This window comes from Oncorhynchus gorbuscha, linkage group LG18, assembly GCF_021184085.1.
Source record: "Oncorhynchus gorbuscha isolate QuinsamMale2020 ecotype Even-year linkage group LG18, OgorEven_v1.0, whole genome shotgun sequence".
Lineage (NCBI taxonomy): Eukaryota > Metazoa > Chordata > Actinopteri > Salmoniformes > Salmonidae > Oncorhynchus > Oncorhynchus gorbuscha.
In genome coordinates this window covers 26,276,112-26,298,254 of record NC_060190.1, presented here as the reverse complement: position 1 = coordinate 26,298,254, position 22,143 = coordinate 26,276,112, and the positions used below count along the sequence as shown (strand labels likewise).

Genomic DNA, 22,143 nt, shown 5'->3' with positions numbered 1-22,143 from the left:
TATCCCATTCTGTACGTATCCCATTCTGTACATATCCCATGCTGTACGTACCCCATTCTGTACATAACCCATTCTAAAAATATCCCATTCTGTACATATCCCATTCTGTACTTCATCGGACTACTTCCATTCTGAGCGATTCACTGGTACTTACTGTTTGAGCTTTTGTTTGTAATCAGGAAGCAGGAGGATAGAGTCTTGGTCTGATTTGCCGAAGGGAGGTCAAGGGAGGACCTTGTATGTGTTTCTGTGGGTAGAATAAAAGTGGTCCATAGTTTTGGCGCACCTTGTGGCACATGGAGACATGTTGGTAGACGTTAGGTAGAATGGATCTTAGTCTTTCCTCGTTAAAAGTTCTGCCCACAAGAAACGCCACCTCTGGGTGTGCGGTTTCTTGTTTGTTTATGGGCCCATACAGTTCATTTAATGGCAGGTGGTGTTTGCTTTTTGTGGGATGTAGGCAACAGTGATAATTACAGATGAGATCGATCTTGGTAGATAAAAAGTTCTGCAGTTTACCATGAGGTATTCTATGTCAAGTGAGAAAAAGCTTCAGATTTTCTTCTCACTGGAAGCCGCGCACCAGTTATTGTATACACCTCTCCCCCTTTGGACTTGCCCAAAGCCACCATCTGATCATGATGCTGCATGGAGAAACCACTGTGTTGTATATCCATATATTCAGTCAGCTAAGACTCTGTAAAGCACAGAATATTGCAGCTTTCAAGCCTCTTTAATAGGAGACTCCCGAACGAAGCTCATCCATCTTATTCTCGAGTGACTGGACATTTGCCAATAAAACGTAGGGGAGTGCCGTTAGATTTTCTCTCCGTCTCAGTCTCACCAGGACGCCAGCATGCCTTCTGCATCTATGCCTACGGCGCTTAGGTATCCCAAACAACTGGGTAAGATCCGGTGTAAGTTTGTACTTCAGGAAGATCACAGGATGGACCACCGCCAGGTAGCGCTCGACAGATACAGGACTGGAACACGGGCCGGCCAGTGTAGCTGTCTACATACCACCAAAAAACGATGCTGGTACTAAGACCACATTCAATAAGCTGCATAGGGCCATAAGTAAACAGGAAAATGCTCACCCAGAGGCGGCGCTCCTAGTGGCCGGGGACACTTGTCGGATGTGGCAGAGCTTGCAAACTATTACAACCTACAAAGGGAAACAGCTGTGAGCTTCCCAGTGACACGAGCCTACCACACTAGCTAAATTACTTCTATGCTAGCTTTGAGACAAGCAACAAAGAAGCATGCATGAGAGCACCAGCTGTTCTGGACAACTGTGTGATCACGCACTCCGCAGCCGATGTGAGTAAGGCCTTTGAACAGGTCAACATTCACAAGGCTGCAGGGTCAGTTGGATTACCAGGACGTACACTCCGAGCATGCGCTGACCAACAGGCAAGTGTCCTCACTGACATTTTCAACCTCTCCCTGTCTGAGTCTGTAATACCAACATGTTTCAAGCAGACAACCATAGTCCCTGTGCCCAATAACACTAAGGTAACCTGCCTAAATGACTACCGACCCATAGCACTCACGTCTGTAGCCATGAAGTGCTTCCAAAAGCTGGTCATGGCTCACATCAACACCATTATCCAGGAAACCGTAGACCCACTACAATTTGCATACCGCCCCAACAGAGCCACAGATGATGCAATCTCTATTGCACTCCACACTGCCCTTTCACACCTGGACAAAAGGAACACCTATGTGAGAATGCTAGTCATTGACTACAGCTCAGCGTTCAACACCATAGTGCCCTCAAAGCTCACCACTAAGCTAAGGACCCTGGGACTAAACACCTCCCTCTGCAACTGGATCCTAGACTTCCTGATGGGCCAACCCCAGATGGTAAAGGTAGGTAACAACACATCCGCCATGCTGATCCTCAACACGGGGGCCCCTCATAAGTGTGTGCTCAGTCCCCTCCTGTACTCCCTGTTCACTCATGACTGCATGGCCAGGCACGACTCCACACCATCATTAAGTTTGCAAAGGACACAACAGTGGTAGACCTGATCACCGACAATGACGAGATAGCCTATGGGGAAGAGGTCAGAGACCTGGCTGTGTGGTGCCAGGATAACAACCTCTCCCTCAACATGATCAAGACAAAGGAGATGATTGTGGACTACAGGAAAAGTAGGATCGAACACGCCCCCATTTTAATTGACGGGGCTGTAGTGGAGCAGGTTGAGCACTTCAAGTTCCTTGGTGTCCACATCACCAACAAACTAACACGGTCCAAGAACACCAAGACAGTTGTGAAGAGGCAACTACATAACCTATACCCCCTCAGGAGACTGAAAATAGTAGTCATGGCGCCGACAGAGATGTTTGCCTCGCGTCAGGTCCTTAGGAAACTATGCAGTAATATGTTTTTTAATGTATTATTTCTTACATTGTTAGCCCAGAAAATCTCAAGTGTTATTAAATACAGCCGGGAAGAACTACTGGATATAAAAGTGATGTCAACTTTCCTAAAGCAAATCTTTGATCGGACCTCCACCCTGGACATGGGATCTTATTCCAGAGGCTGGCCCAAAACAATGTGGTCGCCGCAGGAGAGGCAGACGGAGAGGCCTCCTGGTCAGACTTGTTGGTAGTTTTGGAATTGTTAGTTAGATTACTTGTTGGTTATCACTGCATTGTCGGAACTAGAAGCACAAGCATTTCGCTACACTCGCATTAACATCTGCTAACCATGTGTATGTGACAAATACAATTTGATTTGATTTGATTTGATTTGAAGGCTAGCACACCATGCACCGCTTCCGAAGAAATTACTTGCCAATGTCCAATCTCTAGACAACAAGGTGGACGAAATTAGGTAAGAAGAAGGGCGGGTGTGTATCTCTCATGATCCCCCCCCCCCCAAGCAGACACCATGAAAGCCCTGAAAGAACTTCACTGGATTCTATGTAAACTGTCAACAATATATCCTGAGGCTGCATTTATTGTAGCTGGGGATTTTAACAAAGCTAATCTGAGAACAAGTCTTCGTAAATTCTAACAACATATCAAATGCATGACACGAGCTGGTAGCATTCTGGACCATTGCTACTCCAATTTCCACAATGCATACTAAGTTCTCCCCCGCCCTCACTTCAGCAAATCTGACCATGACTCCATTTTGTTGCTCCCAGCCTATAGACAGAAACTCAAACAGGAAACACCCGTGCTCAGGTCTATCCAATACTGGTCTGACCAATCACATTCCACGCTTCAAGATTGCTTTGATCACGTGGACTGGGATATGTTCCGGGTAGCCTCAGCCAACAACATTGACGTATATGCTGACTCAGTGAGCGAGTTTATTAGCAAGTGCATCGGTGATATTGTACCCACTGTGACTATTAAAACCTTCCCTAACCAGAAACCGTGGATTGATGGCAGCATTCGTGCAAAACTGAAAGCGCGAACCACCGCTTTTAATCATGGCAAGGCGACTGGAAACATGACCGAATACAAACAGTGTAGCTATTCCCTCCACAAGGCAATCAAACAAAGCGTAAGTATAGAGACAAAGTAGAGTCGCAAATCAACGACACAAACACAAGACATATGTGGCAGGGTCTACAGTCAATCACGGATTGCAAATAGAAAACCAGCCCCGTCGAGGACATCGACGTCTTGGACTTTCTGACAGGTTGCCCCCAGGTGGTGAGGGTAGGAAACATCATCACCACCCAGCTGATCCTCAACACTGGGAGGTCCCACAAGGGTGCATTCTCAGCCCCTTCCTGTACTCCCTATTCACCCATGACTTCGTGGCCATGCACACCTCCAACTCAATCATCAAGTTTGCAGACGACACTACAGTGGTAGTCTTGATTACCAACAACTTCGAGACGGCCAACAGGGAGGTGGTGAGGGCCCTCGGAGTGTGGTGTCAGGAAAACAACCTCTCACGCAATGTCAACAAAACAAAGGAGATGATCATGGACTTCAGGAATCAGTAGAGCAAACACCCCCCCTATCCCCATTGACGGTATAGTACTAGAGAAGGTGGAAGTTTTAAGTTCCTCAGCGTACACATCGCGGACAAACTAAAATGGTCCACCCACACAGACAGCATGGTGAAGAAGGTGCAATAGCGCCTCTTCAACCTCAGGAGGCTGAAGAAATTTGGCTTGTCACCTAAAACACTTAAACTTTTACAGATGCACAATCGAGAGCATCCTGTCGGGCTATATCACCGCCTGGTACGGAAACTGCTCCGCCCACAACCGCAAGGCTCTCCAGAGGGTAGTGCGGTCTACACAATGCATCACCGGGGGCAAACTACCTGCCCTCCAGGACACCTATAGCACCCGATGTCACAGGAAGGCCAAAAAGATCATCAAGGACAACAACCACCCGAGCCACTGCATGTTCACCCCGCTATCATCCAGAAGGCGACATCAGTACAGGTGCATCAAAGCTGGGACCAAGAGACAAAAAAAAGCTTCTATCTCAAAGCCATCAGACTGAAAAACAGCCACCACTAACATTGAGTGGTTGCTGCCAACATACAGACTCAAATCTCTGGCCACTTTAATAAATGTAATAAACTGATTTAATAAAAGGTATCACTAGTCAATTTAAATAATGCCACTTTAATAATGTCTACATATCCTACATTACTCATCTAATTTGTATTTACTCTATACCATCTACTGCATCTTGCCTATGCCGCACGGTCGTCGCTCATCCATATATTTATATGCACATATTCTTATTCCTCCCTTTACATTTGTGTGTATAATGTAATCATTGTGAATTTGTTAGATTACTTGTTAGATATAACTGCACTGTCGGAACTAAAAGCACAAGCATTGCTACACTCGCAATAACATCTACTAATCATGTGGTTGTGACCAATAAAATTTGATTTGATTTGAAATATTTGGCATGGGTCCTCAAATTCTCAAAGGTTTCTACAGCTCCACCATCGAGAGCATCCTGACTGGTTGCATCACTTCCTGGTATTGGAACTGCTCGGCCTCCGACCGTAAGGCACTACAGAGGGTTGTGTGTACAGCCCAGTACATCACTGGGGCCAACCTTTCTGTCATCCAGAATCTCTATACCAGGCTGTGTCAGAGGAAGGCCCTAAAAATTGTCAAAGACTCCAGCCACCCTAGTCATAGACTGTTCTCTCTGCACAGCATACAGTACCAGAGCGCCAAGTCTATGTCCAAGAGACTTCTATACAGTTTCTAACCCCAAGTCATAAGACACCTGAACATCTAATCAAATGGCTACCCAGACTATTTGCATTGTCCCACCCCCTTTTTACACTGCTGCGACTATCTGTTTGTTATCTTTGCATAGTCACTTCAATAACTCTACCTACATATACATATTACTTCAATTATCCCAACAAACTGGTGCCCCCGCACATTGACTTTGTACCAGTACCCCCTGTATATAGCCTCACTATTGTTATTTTACTGCTGCTCTTTAATTATTAGTAAAACAAAAAAATTGTTTTTAAGATATTGGTATTTATTTTTTATGTATTTTTTCTTCACACCTTGTTGTTTAAGGGCTTGTAAGCATTTACCTGTTGTATTCAGCGCATTTGACACATTTTCATTTGATTTGAAATCAAAGATATTCAGTGCCTGTCCGACAATGCAAATAGTCTGAGTAGCCATTTGATTAGATGTTCAGGAGTCTTATAGCTTGGGGGTAGAAGATGTTGAATAAACACCAAGAGGTCAACTAAAAGGTTTCAGCATTCTATACATCATTTTGTAAACAAATACAGGCCATCACCTGGCGTACGGCCCAGTATGCAAAATTAGAGTACATTGAGCTTTTATGCTCTTTTCACACTCAGGTTGTACAATGTATTTGACACAATGAGATACATATGATATTTGTCTGCACAAACATGTTTATGCAACTGTTATTTATTGTCAGTTACAAAAACAATCTGTTAAAGTATCGAAAGAAGGCAACATCATAAGGAAGAAATACTTTTTTCCCCCACACACGACTGTATACAAAGGTGTATACAAAGACAACTTTCCTCTGCTCACTGGTTGGACATTGCATAGTCAGTTGCGTGAAAAATTATTGATTTCTATCTCGTACTATGCAATGCAACTGAGATTCAGGCTATTTTTGGGGGTTGACATACAAATCAACTCAGAAAGAACTTTGTTGCGAGTAACTGAAACTGCATCCAGATCATTCCGTTTGACGTCAGTTTAAGGGCTCCTTCAATGTAGCCTTGCGTTCCTCCATGGAATGAAACATGACACTTAAATTTGAGGAAAGTCTCTCTATACCTGCTTTAATTACTTTTGATATTTATACTGCTGTAAAATGTATAAGTTTCAGCAAAATTAGATCGTAGTCATATATTTATTACCGGTATGTCTTGTAAGAGTGGGCTTTGCTTATACCTTATAATCCTGTGCAGCTTCATCTATGGGACAGAACTTGTGGTTTGCATGTTTTTTGTTGTTGTTTGATAACTCACAGGCTGTTTATCATTTGGACAGTACAGTTTGAGTTTCACTCTGTGCAGAATACAGAGCACCCCAGACCTGCTGAAGCTCTCTGACTCCTCCCGTGAGAAAGCCTCACACAGTTTCTTTAAAATCAGATTACAAGGTTGTCCTGCTGAGGATCTTCTAGAAATGGGAATGTCCAGAATTCATTGAGACAGGCTTTACATAAGCTATGGCTACCCGACAGGTGGTCAGGTTCCCTTAAGATGTTACAGCACACAGGACAGGATAAATCCTTTTCTTGGAGAGAATGTTTGGAAGACATAAAAAAAACAATCCTAGTCACAATCCTCTGTAATGGCCTCTGAAGGGAGGAGAAATGCCTAACATTAGGCTACTTCATGTTTGTTTAGTCAGACGTGCTTTCAAATTTCAGTATTGATGCCATTTCCTCCTACTCTTCGGGGGTTGATTTCTTGTAGTCTTTGGAGTACGTTTGAGTCCTGTATCGTATTCTATGTCGAACATAGATAGCAGGTAAATTACACCTGTAGCTGATACAAGATGAATGTTAGTGTGAGCCGGGGGACTTTGTCCTGGAAAGTTGTCACGAGTATCACATGAGTCACTCACATGAATTGTTAAGAATTTTATGTCTTGATGATGACTTATCACTGGCCAGAACCCTCCCCAAACTCTCTCTCACGCACACACACACACACACACACACATAAAGCACATACACATGTTATGGGATTTTCCAGTCATAACATACTTTTCTGTCAATGGGAAAGGATGCAATTAACAAGTCTTTGTTTGGAATGTTCACAAGGCCCAACAAGTATTTTTATTCACAATTCCCAGCTTTAACAAATCCATAAATACTGCCCATATAAAACATAAGTAGTTTGTAAGCCTAAATTAGACCCAAAGATGTATTATTTACTGAATATTCCTCTGGTTGAGCATTATATTACTGGTGACCCAGGGTAACTCTCTTGCCCCCTCTACAGACTATTTACAGTTTAAGCCGCAATATTATAGCCAGGGCTAAGAAAGCAATGCCATCATGTACATGCAGCAAAACCACACTTACAGCAGAGCTAGCTAGCTAAACTAATGGGACGAAAAGGACGGCGATTAGAACGTTTTTCCTGCTATAGTATGTCATGCAGAATGTCATGCAGAATCCGAGATTCTTCTACATTTAGGGACCTGCTTGTGGGATTGCCTTTTTTGGTTACATTTAGCTAACAGCCAGCATAAATATGCTAGCATTAGCTGGCTAGCTAATAGCTAGCTAGTGACTTTCGCTAGTTAGGACGAATATCAACACCCTCAGCTAGCTGTTGAAAGCAGAAGCGAAAACGAGAAATACATGCCTATTATCGGACTTATTATTTGTTAGCAAGCTACGTAGGAAAGCACTTCGGGAAAAGCTAGCTGCCATGCTTCTCTAATATATGCAGTACGCTAGCTGTTCAACTAAGCTAGCTGATTAATTAGCTTGTTTGGTAGCAATGTCTTTCATTTGCCCAGCATTTCGGCATGCATGTTTTTGCAATTCCACGTTTAATATGTCTGTTGGCAAAATTGCTACTGAATTGCATTACCGACGCACGAGTAGCTATAACAGCATCTTGTAAAAAGTTTAACGGCACGTGCATGTACCGGATAAGAACCCAGGTTTTAGCTATTTCTCCTGCGAGTGGTCCTATGGTGTAATGGTTAGCACTCTGGACTTTGAATCCAGCGATCCGAGTTCAAATCTCGGTAGGACCTCGTCATTTTGATTGAAAATATCCTGACAGTTACACAAATATTATGGACAGTGAAATTATTGGTAGTTATCTCAGATGTGGATTTGTTGTCTCCTGTCAAAAGGTAAAATACAACAGTTGGTGGGTCTTCCGTACTAGGCCCCCCCCAAGTTTTTTAAGCAAAAAAAAATAGAATAAAAACTACTTTTTAAAATAATTTGTATTTTCATTGTTGGACATACTAGACTGTAAAACAGGCAATCTGCTCCAATTGATTTTATTTTAATAAATCTTCTAAAGTATTCCCAAACATAATAGACGTGATCGTATACAAACGTAAGCAAGGTTTGAATTTATGTTTTAGTCAAGCATATTTTGGGTTTGCGGTCAAATTTGCAGTCTCCAAATGATTTGTTATTATGTTCCAGCCCCCGTCCATCCCCTCATGAAAAAATAGGCCCGCAGCTGAATCTAGTTGATGATCCCTGCCATAGATACAGTGCCTTCAGAAATTATTCATACCCCTTGATTTATTCCACATTTTGTGTTACAGCCTGGATTCAATTTAGATTTTTTCCTCACCCATCAACACACAATACCCCATAATGATTAAAGTAAAAAAGCATGTTTTAAGAAATCCTAAATACAGAAATATCTAATTGATGTAGGTATTCACACCCCAAGTCAATACATGTTAGAATCATCTTTGGCAGCAATTACAGCTGGATTGTACAATATTTGTACATTATAATTTTTAAAATTCTAATGAGCCATTTTCAAGTCTTGCCATAGATTTTCAGGTTGATTTAAGTCGAAACTGTAACTAGGCCACTCTGGAACATTTAATGTCACCTGGGTAAGCAATTCCAGTGTATTTGGCCTCATTTTAAGTTATTGTCCTGCTGAAATGTGAATTTGTAACCGTGTCTGTTGGAAAGCAGACAACCACGTTTTCCTCTAGGATCTTGTCTGTGCTTAGCTCTATTCCATAGTTTTTGTAATCCTTAAAAACTCCCTAGTCCTTCCTGATGACAAGCATACCCATAACATTGTGGCCACCACCATGCTTGAAAATATGAAAAGTGGTACTCAGTTATGTGTACCCCCAACATAACTATTTGTATTCAGGACAAAGTTCATTGCTTTGGCACATTTTCTTCCCAGTTTTACTTTAGTGCCTTATTGCAAACAGGATGCATGTGTTGGAATATTTTTATTCTGTACAGGCTTCCTTCTTTTCACTGTCATTTAGGTTAGTATTGTGGAGTAAATACAATGTTGTTGATCCATCCTGTTTTTTCCTATCACAGCCATTAATCTTTGTAAATGTTTTAAAATCACCTTTGGCCTCATGGTGAATTCCCTGAACGGTTTCCTTCCTCTCTGGCAATTGAGTGAAGACGCCTGTATCTTTGATGGGACTGGATGTATTGATACACCATCCAACTTTAAGAATCCGCTATCTGAGCAGCTTACCGATCGCTGCAGCTGTACACATCCCATCTGTAAATAGCCCATCCAACTAAATAACTTATCCCCATATTGTTTAAAAATAATAATTTGCACACCAGCATTTCTATTTGCACATTATCATCTGTACATCTATCACTCCAGTGTTAACTTGACAAATTGTAATTACTTCGCTACTATTGACCTATTCATTGCCTTACCTCCTTACCACATTTGCATACACTGTATATAGAATTTTCTATTGTGTTGTTGACTATACTTTTGTTTATCCCATGTGTAACTGTGTTTTTTGTCACACTGCTTTGCTTTATCTTGGCCAGGTCGCAGCTGTAAATGAGAACTTGTTCTCAACTGGCCTACCTGGTTAAATAAAAATGTTTAAAATGTGACTTGTTGAGCAAATCTCTACTCTTGAACTCATTTAGGCTTTCCTTAACAAAGGGGTGAATACTTATTGACGAGACGTTTTTGATGAATTCGTCAACGTTTCTAAAAACATAATTCCACCTTGACATCATGGGGTATTGTGTGTAGGACAGTGACACAAAATCTTCATTTAATCCATTTGAAATTCAGGCTGTAATAAAATGTGTAAAAATCCAAAGGGTGTGAATACATTCTGTAGGCACTGTACATGGTTTACCACCACTAAGCATAGTTCTAGTATGTTTTTATTGGTTCTGAAGGCCTATTAGTATTTAGGTGGATCTACTAAAATCCCTTGGAAATATCACAACATTTTTGTGAGGTAATTGCAATTAAGGCAGACAGAACACATTTTCCCCCAACCCTTTATTTACTACATTTCCAGTTTAAAATATCAATGTTTTTCATATACTGCTTTGTTATAAACTTTATCAGAGACTGAAAATATATCATAAACTCCATATGAAAAATACAAGCAATAAATCAATAATCTAAATACTGCAACGATTGTCATGTAAAACACTCGATATCAAAACAGCACAAAAAAAGTATACAGGAATCAAACCTCAATAATAAAATATTCCTTTACAAAACAAAATATGAGTGCTTGGTTGTCTATGGTTTCAGCGTTATATATGGCTATACAGTATGTTTGGTTTAATACAAAGCAAATTGCAGGTCCAGGAAATCGGATCATAAAACATGTGGCCCAAGATCATTTCTAGTTCAATCTATTCTGTCATGGTTTTCTTTTATCTTGCTGTAGGATGTTCAGCTACGACTCATCTTAAGTTACAGTTGACTGCAAGGTTCACTAGCAGGTTGATTTAGTTTACATACAGTATTAAATATATTTAGATGTTTGAAAAATATATTTTAGGGGGAAAATAAGAGTATTTTCTGATTCTTAATGCAAGGCCCATATCACTTTGGACATGGTGAGCTATGCTCACATTTATTAATCGCTACATTGAAGTGCAAAACGCACCATTGTTAAATAAATACATAAACATAGTGTAGGAAAGTTCTTCTATGGTTTGGAAAATATTCTTTGGGATATGGTGTGTAAATTTAATCTTTAATTAAAAAACATCAGAGTTCATATCAATATAGCATTTAATCAACTCTTCAAATAGCTCTCTTCATATTCCTCTCCATGGGATCACTTGCTTATCCTCTCTTTGGCATGCCAGCTTAATGTAACCACCTCAGTACTGGCATGATAGAAAAAAACATAATAAAGACCATGGTCATGGTCATTAGGGCACGCAAGGGAAAACATTTTAAAAAGATTTCGAAACAGAAAATTAAAATGAGTAAGTCCAGGTTATCCTTTGTTTCAATACATAATGAACACGACCCGGAATATGTTGCAATTCCAGTTCAACTATAAACGCAATAAAAATGACTCCGATTCCATTTCTGACATTCCATTACACTCACACATTTACTATAACCAGCTTCTGTGCTGTTTTGTCCAACTCGTCAAAGAGGTTGACTATACAGAAATTGGGTAACATAATACTGACCAATAAAAAGTGATCTTCCAAATCTGCTTGTGTGCAAACTGGGTAGTCATTGACATTGTAAAGGCTTTTTTATAAGGCTTGCCTATTTAAAATTACACATACTTCATAGTCATACAAACATGATTAAATGAAAGGTGATGTCAAACAGTAACTGAATGGACCCCCCAAAATAATATATATAAAGCTCACCCGGTAGAGGTGGTGTTAATCGACTCACTTAACTGTAGAGGAAAAGCTTAACTCTGTTTCACCTCAAAATATATTCTCTAACATACCGTCTTGATGGACATGATGCATGTCCAATCCTGTTCCTCTCCTGGACCAGTGGACAGCTATCTTCAATCATGAACACACACAAACACACACCAATTTGCAGACCCATACCCACCACTTTGTACACACAAACACATCGACAAATTTGCAGAAACGCATACCCAACCATTATGGCCCATCAATTTACACACTGTGACCCACACACTGTTATCCCCTGTTGTGGCTCTTGCTCTGGGGGGGGGCCCTAGCTCCTCTGCGTTGCTGCTGGGGGGCCCTAGCTCAACTGCGTTGCTGCTGGGGCCCCAGCATGACCTTGTTGATAAAGTTGACGATGGCCACAGCTGGCTGCTCCGGGTCCATCTCAGCGAACAGGTGACACACGTTCTCGGATGCGCTGCCAGTCCGCCTGGCCACAAAACCAAACACCCTACAGGAGAGAGGGATGATGAGAGAGAAAGAGGGGGGGGGGGGGGGGTGAAAGGAGGTGATGAAAGGGGACCAGAAAAATGATGGCATAGGAGATTAGTTCAACAGACAGGTGAATCAAAGAGAACAGGTTTTCTGGTTGTTGTTTTAAGATCTATGATGGTAGCTGAGTTCCCTTTTTCAGTGCTCATTGTGTTCTTCTAATGAGAATCACAGATATGAGAAGAACCGTGGGGCATCACTTGACTTTAATTCACTTTAAATGATCTTTTAAGGATCATTCAATGTAAGGATCAATTTGATAAAAAGTAATATTTTCTAAAAGAGGATACTGTTGGATAAATTGCCATGCACACACACAGACAAGCAGAGAGACACACACATGCACTTACTTGCTTGACTTATCAAAATTAGTCCACCTGAAGCAGACAGACAGGCAGAGAGACAGGGACATAAAGACAAGGCTTAGATAATCACATGGATGCACCAGACAGATAGAGCTTCTCAAATACACCAAAAAGAGTAGTCATACAGTTACAGCTGTTGTACTTAACCAGAAAAAAAATTATACTATAGTTGCACATTGCACAAACAGGTTTATACTGTACCAGTATTTAGAAACATTAATAGAAGTCCCTTCAAGCTGTAGCAGTCATAATAGCTCAATACAGGGTTAATACTCTCCTATCATTGCTATGCAGACGACACACAATTAATCTTCTCCTTTCCCCCTTCTGATGACCAGGTGGCGAATCGCATCTCTGCATGTCTGGCAGACATATCAGTGTGGATGACGGATCACCACCTCAAGCTGAACTTCGGCAAGACGGAGCTGCTCTTCCTCCCGGGGAAGGACTGCCCGTTCCATGATCTTGCCATCACGGTTGACAACTCCATTGTGTCCTCCTCCCAGAGCGCTAAGAACCTTGGCGTGATCCTGGCCAACACCCCGTCGTTCTCAATTAACATCAAGGCGGTGGCCCGTTCCTGTAGGTTCATGCTCTACAACATCCGCAGAGTACGACCCTGCCTCACACAGGAAGCGGCGCAGGTCCTAATCCAGGCACTTGTCATCTCCCGTCTGGATTACTGCAACTCGCTGTTGGCTGGGCTCCCTGCCTGTGCCATTAAACCCCTACAACTCATCCAGAACGCCGCAGCCCGTCTAGTGTTCAACCTTCCCAAGTTCTCTCACGTCACCCCGCTCCTCCGCTCTCTCCACTGGCTTCCAGTTGAAGCTCGCATCCGCTACAAGACCATGGTGCTTGCCTACGGAGCTGTGAGGGGAACGGCACCTCAGTACCTCCAGGCTCTGATCAGGCCCTACACCCAAATAAGGGCACTGCGTTCATCCACCTCTGGCCTGCTCGCCTCCCTACCACTGAGGAAGTACAGTTCCCGCTCAGCCCAGTCAAAACTGTTCGCTGCTCTGGCTCCCCAATGGTGGAACAAACTCCCTCACGACGCCAGGACAGCGGAGTCAATCACCACCTTCCGGAGACACCTGAAACCCCACCTCTTTAAGGAATACCTAGGATAGGATAAAGTAATCCTTCTCACCCCCTCCCCCCTTAAAAGATTTAGATGCACTATTGTAAAGTGGCTGTTCCACTGGATGTCATAAGGTGAATGCACCAATTTGTAAGTCGCTCTGGATAAGAGCGTCTGCTAAATGACTTAAATGTAATGTAAATGTAATACTGTTATTAACCCTACAACATTTAGCCAGGGTTGGGATCAATTAGATTTGAAATAACAATGAACGAGATTAATTGACCCCAACCCTAAACTACATTGCAATATCTGTTTACCAAATGAAGCAGTGTTTAGAAATGACAAAACACAAGGTCAACTTCGCTACATAGCTAAAGACCCTTATGGTCTGTATTTGCTCAAACACATAATTTGTTACTATTCATTCAGTGGTATTCACATAGAAACACGATCTATGTAACAGTGGTTGCATATAGGCATAAAGCCAGTGTCAGAACCTATCATTCCATGTGTTGTCTAAAGGTTACTCTAACGTTTGCCTGACGTTCGGCCCACCTCTGGTCCTGAGGCTCCACGCTGCTGAAGGTCACACTGTTGATGGGGTAGTGTCTCCTGAAAAATAGTCTGCATAGAGGAACAGATAGGAAACGTGGGTAAAAAGAGATGGGGGGGAATAGTCAGAGGATGATATTGTGCATACCTAAACAAGAAGATAGCTTTACGGAGGTAAAGTTACATTAAAAATAAATATAAAGAATTTGGTTAGTTATGAGAATAGGCGCCAGCAATGATAAACATAAGTTATTCTGTACACTCAAAGAAATTCCATGTGACAGAAATATATCATGTAAAAGTATTTTGACACTATGTTTAAAATCACTTTAAATTGTTTTAAACATATAAAAAGTTGGATAAGATTTGAAACACAGGAATCAAGACATCTATCTACATACGATAGCCATAGGACCTGGAATGGTGTTGGATGGAATAGTGGTCGTTTTACAGGCTGGAGACTATCATATCAACGTGATCTGAATAACTGTAACGTCAGGGAAGCTCAAGGGAGGGTGTGTGTGTCTCTTAATAACAAGCTGGTGCGCGATCTCTAATCTGAAGGATGTCTTGAGGCTCTGCTCTCCTGAGTTAGAATAGCTCATGATAAACTGTAGACCATGCTATTTACCAAGAGAGTTTTCATATATAATTTTCGGAGATGTCTATTTGACACCACAAACCGATTCTGGCACTAAGACCACACTCAACGAGCTGTATAGTGCCACATGCAAACAAGAAAATGCTCACGCAGAGGTGGCGCTCATACTGGCCAGTGATTTTAATGCAGGAAAAATGAAAAACGTTTGAGTTAGTTTCGACCAGCATGCCACCTGTGCAACAAGAGGTGAAAAAACTCTAGAACACCTTCACTCCACACAAAGAGACACATACAAAGTTCTCCCTCACCCTCCATTTGGCAAATCTGACAATAAATCTATCCTCCTGATTCCTGCTCACAAGCAAAAATTCAAACAGGAAGTAACAGTGACGTGCTCAACAAGGAAGTGGTCCGATGAAGCGGATGCTAAGCTACAGGACTGTTTTTCTAACACAGAATGGAATATGTTCCAGGATTCATCCGATGGCATTGAGGTTTGAGTTGAGTTTACCACATCAGTCACCGGTTAATAAGTGCATTGATGACGTTGTCCCCACAGTGACCATACGTACATGTCCCAACTAGAAGCCATGGATTACAGGCAATATCCGCAATGAGCTAAAGGCTAGAGCTGCCGCTTTCAAGGAACAGGACACTAACACGGATGCTTATAAGAAATCCCGCTATGCCTTGCGACGAACCATCAAACAGGCAAAGCGTCAATACAGGACCAAGATTGAATCCTACTACATCGGCTTTGACGCTCCTCGGATGTGGCAGGGCAAGCAAACTACCAGATTACAAAGGGAAACCCAGCCATGAGCTTTCCAGTGAAGGGAGCCTACAATACGAGCTAAATCCCTTCTATGCTCGTTTCCAGGCTAGCAACACTGAACTATGCATGAGAGCACCAGCTGCATGATCAGCCAATGTGAGTAAGTCCTTTAAACGGGTTAACATTTACAAGCCCCAGACGGATTACCAGGACGCGTACTCAGAGCATGAGCTGGCCAGCTGGCAAGTGTCTTCAACATTTTCAACCTCTCACTGACCCAGTCTAATACCTACATGTTTCAAGCAGACCACCTTAGTCCCTGTGCCCAAGAATTCCAAAGTACCCTGTCTAAATGCCTATCGTCCCATAGCACTCACATTTGTAGCCATGAAATGCTTTGAAAGGCTGGCCATGGCTCACATCAACCCACTCCAATTTGCATACCGCCCCAACCGGTCCACAGATGACGCAATCTCTATTGCGTACCCTTTCCCACCTTGGACAAGAGGAACACCTACGTGATATTGCTGTTCACTGACTACAGTTCAGTGTTCAACACCAAAGTGCCCTCCATACTCAACTAAGGACACTTTCCTGCTACCACACGGAAAGTGATACTGATGCACCAATTCTGGAACCAATGGGACCCTGAACAGCTTCTAATCCAAGTCATAAGACTGCTAAATAGTTAGTTAAATAGTTAACCAATAGCTACCTGGAATATATACATTGACCCTTTTCACTAACTCTTGACTCATGTTACTGTGGACACCCCATCAAATGAGTGAATTCGGCTATTTCAGCCACACCTGTGCAATCGCCATAGACAAACATTGGCAGTAGAATGGCCTTACTGCAGAGCTCAGTCAAATCAAATCAAATGTATTTATATAGCCCTTCGTACATCAGCTGATATCTCAAAGTGCTGTACAGAAACCCAGCCTAAAACCCCAAAACAGCAAGCAATGCAGGTTTAGAAGCACGGTGGCTAGGAAAAACTCCATAGAAAGGCCAAAACCTAGGAAGAAACCTAGAGAGGAACCAGGCTATGTGGGGTGGCCAGTCCTCTTCTGGCTGTGCCGGGTGGAGATTATAACAGAACATGGCCAAGGTGTTAAAATGTTCATAAATGACCAGCATGGTCGAATAATAATAAGGCAGAACAGTTGAAACTGGAGCAGCAGCACGGCCAGGTGGACTGGGGACAGCAAGGAGTCATCATGTCAGGTAGTCCTGGGGCATGGTCCTAGGGCTCAGGTCCTCCGAGAGAGAGAAAGAAAGAGAGAATTCGAGAGAGCATATGTGGGGTGGCCAGTCCTCTTCTGGCTGTGCCGGGTGGAGATTATAACAGAACATGGCCAAGATGTTCAAATGTTCATAAATGACCAGCATGGTCGAATAATAATAAGGCAGAATAGTTTAAACTGGAGCATCAGTGACTTTCAATGTGGTACCGTCATAGGATGCCACCTTTCCAACAAGTTAGTTCGTCAAATTTCTGCCCTGCTAGAGCTGCTCTGGTCAACTGTAAGTGCTGTTGTTGTGAAGAGGAAACATCTAAGAGCAACAACAAGCTCACAGAACAGGATCGCAGAGTGCTGAAGCGCGCAGGACGTAAACATAGTCCGTCCTCGGTTGCAACACTCACTACCAAGTTCCAAACTACCTCTGGAAGCAACATCTGCACAATAAACTGTTCGTTGGGAGCTTCATGTTATGGGTTTCTATGGCCGAGCAGCCGCACACAAGCCTAAGATCACCATGTGCAATTTCAAGCGTCGGCTGGAGTGGTGTAAAGAACTCCGCCATTGGACTCTGGAGCAGTGGACAAGTTCTCTCTGGAGTGATGAATGAAGCTTCACCCTCTGGCAGTCGGACGGGCGAATCTGGGTTTGGCAGATGCCAGGAGAATGCTACCTGCCCCAAAGCATAGTGCCGACTGTAAAGTTTGGTCGAGGAGGAATAATGGTCTGGAGCTGTTTTTCATGGTTCGGTCTAGTTCCCTTAATTCTATTGAAGGGAAAACGCTACAGCATACAATGAAATTCTAGACAATTCTGTGCTTCCAACTTTGTGGCAACAGTTTGGGGAAGGCCCTTTCCTGTTTCAGCATGACAATGCCCCCATGCACAAAGCGAGGTCCATACAGAAATTGTTTGCCGAGATCGGTGTGGAAGACCTTGACTGGCCTGCAGAGCCCCGACCTCAACCCCAATGAACACCTTTGGGATGAACTGGAACGTCGACTGTGAGCCAGGCCCAATTACCCAACATCGGTGCCTGACCTCACTAATGCTCTAGTGGCTGAAGGGAAGCAAGCCCCCACAGCAATACTCCATCTAGTGGAAAGCCTTCCCAGAAGAGTGGAGGCTGTTATGGCAGCAAAGAGGGGATCAACTCCATATTAATGCCCGTGATTTTGGAATGAGATGTTTGAGAAGCAGGTGCCCACTTACTTTTGGTCATGTAGTGTATGTACTTATCTACCTAAATTACTTCGTACCCCTGCACGTCGTTACTGGTCCCCCGTGTATATAGCAAAGTTATAGGTACTAATTTTGTATTTATTCCTTGTGTTATTATTTTTCTAATTTTCTATTACTTATATATGTTTTTCTCTGCATTGCTGGTAAGGACGCCTTAGTAAGCATTTCACTGTTAGTCTACATCTGTTGTTTCCAAAGCATGTGACAAAAAAACTGTACTTGATTTTGGATGTAAACAGACTAGGTTAGGCGGGTGTAGGCCTAATCTTAAGCCAGGTATTACACACCTTCGCTGGCTGTCGGTCAGCGTGATACCCTGAGTGGACACTTTGAAGTGGACCACTGTGGCTGTGGGCCGAGGACTCTGGGTCAGAGTGCACCTGGTCGCCTTGGAGACAGCTTGAGGCCCGGTCAGTGACTCTGTCTCCACAGAGTTCAGGTAGAGTACGTTACAGGCTGGAGGGAGATGGGGATGGAGAGGGGGAGAGAGAAAGAGAGGTAGAGTCAGAGAGATGGGGGTGGGGGGTGAGAGATGGAGGGAGGGAGAGGTTAGGGAGAGAGAAAGAGAGAGAGGGAGGGAGATTAGGAATGATGGATTTCCATGGATTAACATGAGCAGTATTTAGAGATGGAATTAGGTCATGTCACACCTACACAAGGCAAACCTCATTTGAGAGGAGCTTGCCGAGCTTAATGCAATGATAGACAGTGAGTGTGGATTGATGTAAATGTTGCGGGTATATTTGTTAAATCATGCTAGCATTCCACACTGTTTTCCTATCTCTCTGTGGTGATTCAGATACCTAGAGCCACCACTACTGGCGAAAACCTGCATTGCAACTCTCTCACCTGCACCCTGTTTGAGGAGGTCTGCTGCAGTACTGGTGTTGCTGGCACTATGCATCTCCTGCAGCTCTCCAACCAGATCTGGAAAACAGTGATGTTAGGGCAACATTTTCCCATGACTCACCTTAAAACCATGCAAACACTGTGTACATACATACACAACACAAACACACACATAACACACTCCCAATACACACTTCACATGCACTTTCTGTAAATTGTATATTGTGTATTGCACACATATAGCTTATGCACTATTGATATACACATGTAGTATCTGCCCCATATTGTTAGATAAAAAGTGACTCCTTTGAAACATATAGGGATTTACCTTTCTCTGGGATGCACAAGGCACATGGCAGGGAGATAGGAGTGATGGAGTGCTGGTACACTAAGGCAGATAAACTTCCTAAAACACATACGATCAGATCAGCACAGGTATAGGAGACGAGGAAGGGAAGTTCCCATTTTCACAATAAATCAAATCAAATTTGTCACATGCTCCGAATACAGCAGGTGTAGACCTTACCGTGAAATGCATACTTACAAGCCCTTATCCAACCATGCAGTTCAAGAAAGAGTTAAGAAAATATTTACTAAAAAAAACGAAAGTAAATATAAAATAAAAAGTGACAATAAAAATGAGCCTATATGCAGGGGGTACCGATACCGAGTCATTCTGCGGGGGTACAGGTTAGTCGAGTTATTTTGTACATTTAGGTAGGGGCAAAGTGACTATGCATAGATAATAAACAGCGAGTAGCAGCAGTGTAAAAACAAAGGGAGGCGGCGGGTGTCAATGTAAATGGACGGATGATCCATTTAATGAATTGTTCTGCAGTCTATTTGGCTTGGGGGAAGGAGCTGTTAAAACGTCTTGACGCACCCATCCTGTTAGCGGGATCATTTTCATCAATACCCGCTGAATTGCAGCGCACAAAATTCAAATTAAATTACTAAACATTTTTAATTTTCATGAAATCACAAGTGCAATATAGCAAAACACAGCTTAGCTTGTTGTTAATCCACCTGGTGTGTCAGATTTCAATACAGCTTTTCCGCGAAAGCATAACAAGCGTTTATGTAAGAACATCTCTCTCAGTAGACAAAATATTACAAACACCTAGCAGCCAAGTAGATTGGTCACAAAAGTCAGAAAAGCAATAGATTAAATCGCTTACCTTTGATGATCTTCGGATGTTTGCACTCACGAGCCTCCCAGTTACACAATAAATGTTCCTTTTGTTCCATAAAGATTATTTTTATATCCAAAATACCTCCATTTGTTTGGCGCATTATGTTCAGAAATCCACAGGCTCGAGCGGTCAAGACATCGCAAACGAAAATTCAAAATAATATCCGTAATGTCCACAGAAACATGTCAAACGTCTTTTATAATCAATCCTCCGGTTGTTTTTAAAATATATAATCGATATAATATAAACCGTGACTGTCACTTTTTCAATAGGAGAGGGAGAGACGATGCCTGCCCCACTCTGTTGCGCAAGCAAAACTCTGCGAACACCCAGGTATCCACTGACAGGATGTTATCTTTCTCGCTCATTTTTCAAAATAAAAGCCTGAAACTATGTTCAAAGGCTGTTGACACAAATAGGCAGTTTCAAATGGGTATGTTTTTTAGCCAAAAAATGAAAATCCTGCCCCTACACTCAAGAAGTTTTTAAGGAGACTTTTGGTCCTTACTTGGCGCTCCGTGACTGCTTGCCGTGCGGTAGCAGAGATTACAGTCTATAGCTGTGTTCAAATACCCATACTAACATACTGTATACTACATACTTAATGAGTATATACTACATATCATTAGTTCATTTTAGTATACTGTAAACGGAACAGTATCCTTTCAGTTGAGCGTACTATCTTTTCGCCAGTCTCCCAGAAGTTGCTAGCTAATTAGCATAACACATTACTAGTTAGACATTTTACGACTTCGTGTGTGTTCTTAAATTCAATCTGGAGTGCCAGAGTGCGCTCGTTGTCAGATTGTCCGTTTGTAAATTCAGAGCGCACACTGGACGCTCGGGCTGAGGAGTAGGGTTGATTTGAGCATTCTGACCTTACAACGGCAGTCAAGCACCCAAGCTAACATTGGCTAGAGTGACCACTCTGACCATTTTACTTGCCTTAGCAGAGCTGGTTAGGCTGTTTTCATGTTATACAGAGCTTTAGTGACTGTTGCTGGCAACAATTTAATTACGCATTTTTGCCGACGTTAACTAAACACCAGCCATAACCAACCTGTGTTGGGCGCTCGTAAATTCATTATTCTGGCTCTGGTACACTCAGACAAGAGTGCTCTGAAATCGGAGAAGATAGCCAAAGCGAATTTATGAAAACACCCGATTGTCCATTGAGAACCCACAACAACTATACAATTTAGCTAAACTAAGAATGAAGGGAATAATAAAGTCAATAAACGTTGGATAGTTAGATAGCATGTAGTTTATATACTGGCAAGTTTGATTTTAAGTAGCCAATTTACGTTAGGTAACTCGCTAACATACCGGTACATACTGCTGTAATGATATGCTATGTGTTTCGTAAGGACAGCGTAGCTAAAAAAATGTCAGCAAACATAACGTGCAAGGTAACTTATTTGAAAAGTAATAACTTGATTACATTGCTCAACATTTGGTTAACATTTGTCATAATGAGTTAAAGCAATGAATTTGTAAACACTATCATTGGCTGCATTTTTACCGCTATTTTCTTAAAATCTGAAACGATGTGAAGCCACGTCCATTTCCTGAATAATTGCATTATTTATTTTTTTGTATTTCACCTTTATTTAACCAGGTAGTCAAGTTGAGAACAAGTTCTCATTTACAAGTGCGACCTGGCCAAGATAAAGCAAAGCAGTTAGACACATACAACAAGACAGAGTTACATATGGAGTAAAACAAACATACAGTCAATAATACAGTAGAAAAATAAGTCTATATACAATGTGAGCAAATTAGGTGAGGTAAGGGAGTAAAAGGTCATGGTGGTGAAGTAAATACAATATAGCAAGTAAAACACTGGAA

The 22,143-nt window shown here is 42.3% G+C and overlaps 1 protein-coding gene and 1 non-coding gene across 2 annotated transcripts in view; one reads left to right on the top strand and one right to left on the bottom strand.

Annotated features, from left to right (window-relative positions):
- The first annotated feature begins 8,171 nt into the window (after positions 1-8,171).
- Positions 8,172-8,243, top strand: trnaq-uug. Its single transcript has one exon. It is a non-coding gene; the product is annotated as a tRNA-Gln (tRNA).
- Positions 8,244-10,468: 2,225 nt separating this feature from the next.
- Positions 10,469-22,143, bottom strand: part of LOC124003280 (tensin-2-like) — an 80,980-nt gene continuing 69,305 nt past the window's right edge. The window contains exons 22-27 of the mRNA XM_046311391.1: positions 19,431-19,508; positions 19,103-19,180; positions 18,541-18,709; positions 14,395-14,463; positions 12,738-12,764; positions 10,469-12,346 (exon numbers count right to left, since the gene is read on the bottom strand). Of these exons, the coding sequence (XP_046167347.1) occupies positions 12,199-12,346; positions 12,738-12,764; positions 14,395-14,463; positions 18,541-18,709; positions 19,103-19,180; positions 19,431-19,508 (569 nt within the window). The 3' untranslated portion in view covers positions 10,469-12,198. The remainder of the gene's footprint in view (positions 12,347-12,737; positions 12,765-14,394; positions 14,464-18,540; positions 18,710-19,102; positions 19,181-19,430; positions 19,509-22,143) is intronic.